Source organism: Formica exsecta, unplaced genomic scaffold (assembly GCF_003651465.1).
Source record: "Formica exsecta isolate Colony F162 unplaced genomic scaffold, ASM365146v1 C16411465, whole genome shotgun sequence".
NCBI lineage: Eukaryota > Metazoa > Arthropoda > Insecta > Hymenoptera > Formicidae > Formica > Formica exsecta.
Window position 1 is genome coordinate 1 of NW_021848004.1, and position 1,365 is coordinate 1,365.

At 42.6% G+C, this 1,365-nt stretch overlaps 1 protein-coding gene across 1 annotated transcript; it reads left to right on the forward strand.

The window, feature by feature from the left end:
• Window positions 1-15: 15 nt before the first annotated feature.
• LOC115244063 (facilitated trehalose transporter Tret1-2 homolog) lies at window positions 16-1,283 on the forward strand. Its single transcript, XM_029821474.1, has 4 exons — window positions 16-295; window positions 410-632; window positions 749-945; window positions 1,017-1,283. The coding sequence occupies exons 1-4, from the start codon at window positions 41-43 to the stop codon at window positions 1,200-1,202; spliced, it is 861 nt and encodes a 286-aa protein (XP_029677334.1). The 5' UTR covers window positions 16-40; the 3' UTR covers window positions 1,203-1,283.
• The last annotated feature ends 82 nt before the right edge of the window (window positions 1,284-1,365 follow it).

A 1,365-nucleotide genomic window follows, 5' to 3' on the forward strand; every position in this document is an offset into this window, starting at 1 on the left:
ACAATTTACTCTGTAAATTCGCCAGGTTCTAGTAGGAGAAATGGCGTACCCTAGCTTACGTGGCTTTCTACTAATCGGTTCGTTCGCCTCGTACTGTCTCGGTATCCTGCTGGTTTACGCTTTGGGAGCATCTTTTAATTGGGACATTGTGGCCTTTAGCGGCGTCGTGCTTCCTATTATAGCTTTTATCGCTCTCTGTTTGGTGCCCGAAAGTCCGGCCTGGCTCGTTAGACGGAAGAGAGATGAAGAAGCCAAGAAGGCCCTTTTATGGCTCAGAGGTGGCGATATAGAGCAGGTAGAAACTCGTAAACTTGCGTATTACAGGAACATAAAGAAGTAAATGAGCTAAATATTGATGCGACAGTATCACGATGATGTAATTAAAGCGAAACTGTTTTTAATTAATTAGATGAATGCCGAAATAGCTCTCTTGAATACGGGGATGAGAACGGATCTGACTGAGAAGCCTGTAAATGTCTCGCTGAAGAAAAGGATCTCCTCGGTGATGTCCACTGTACGAGATCCGGGCGTGCTGAAACCATTGATTATCATTAACGTATTCAATATTCTTCAATTGAGCAGCGGAACGTACATTATCGTGTTCTACGCCGTCGATATGATGAAGGATATCGGTGAGGAAGAGTGTCAATTTCATTTTCCGGCGAAACTTTAATTTCCGCCCGAGCAAATCTTTAAAGTAGATGTATCTAAACGAGCAACTTTTATCGCGCAACTCTTGCTCTTGTAGGCGGCGGCGAAGTCGATAATTATTTGGCGGCCGTGGTGACGGCAATCATCAGATTTATCTTCTCCATTGTATCTTGCGTTGTTCTACTTAAAATGGGCAGGCGATCCTTAGGTATCATTTCGGCGCTAGGCACGTCCTTGGCTTCGTTGACTCTCGCGGGATACATGATCGCCCGGAAGGAGGAATCTTCCGTAGACGTGAGTATCCCAATTGCTTTGTTCTATAATTCGTGTATAACGCATCGATGAAACTTGACGAACAATTTCAGGCTTATGTGTTAGCCGTATGTTTGTTATTTTACGTCGGTGCGAACACCGTGGGTCTGCTGACGCTTCCTGGACTGATGACCGGCGAACTAATGCCCCTAAGGGCTCGAGGTATCGGTGGCGGATGCATCTTCTTCGTCTACAATCTACTTTTGTTCTTCATTACCAAGTGCTTCCCATGGGTATAATATTTAAAATTAATATTTATATTATATTTACAAAAGTTGATTATAAAAAATACCGCGTGTGCAAGATGAAAATCTTAAAAAGTATACTTTTGTTTCTATTAACATATACGCGCGCAAGTGAAATATCCTACGTATTTCCGGTGTTCTCTTTTTAAAAAAAAAA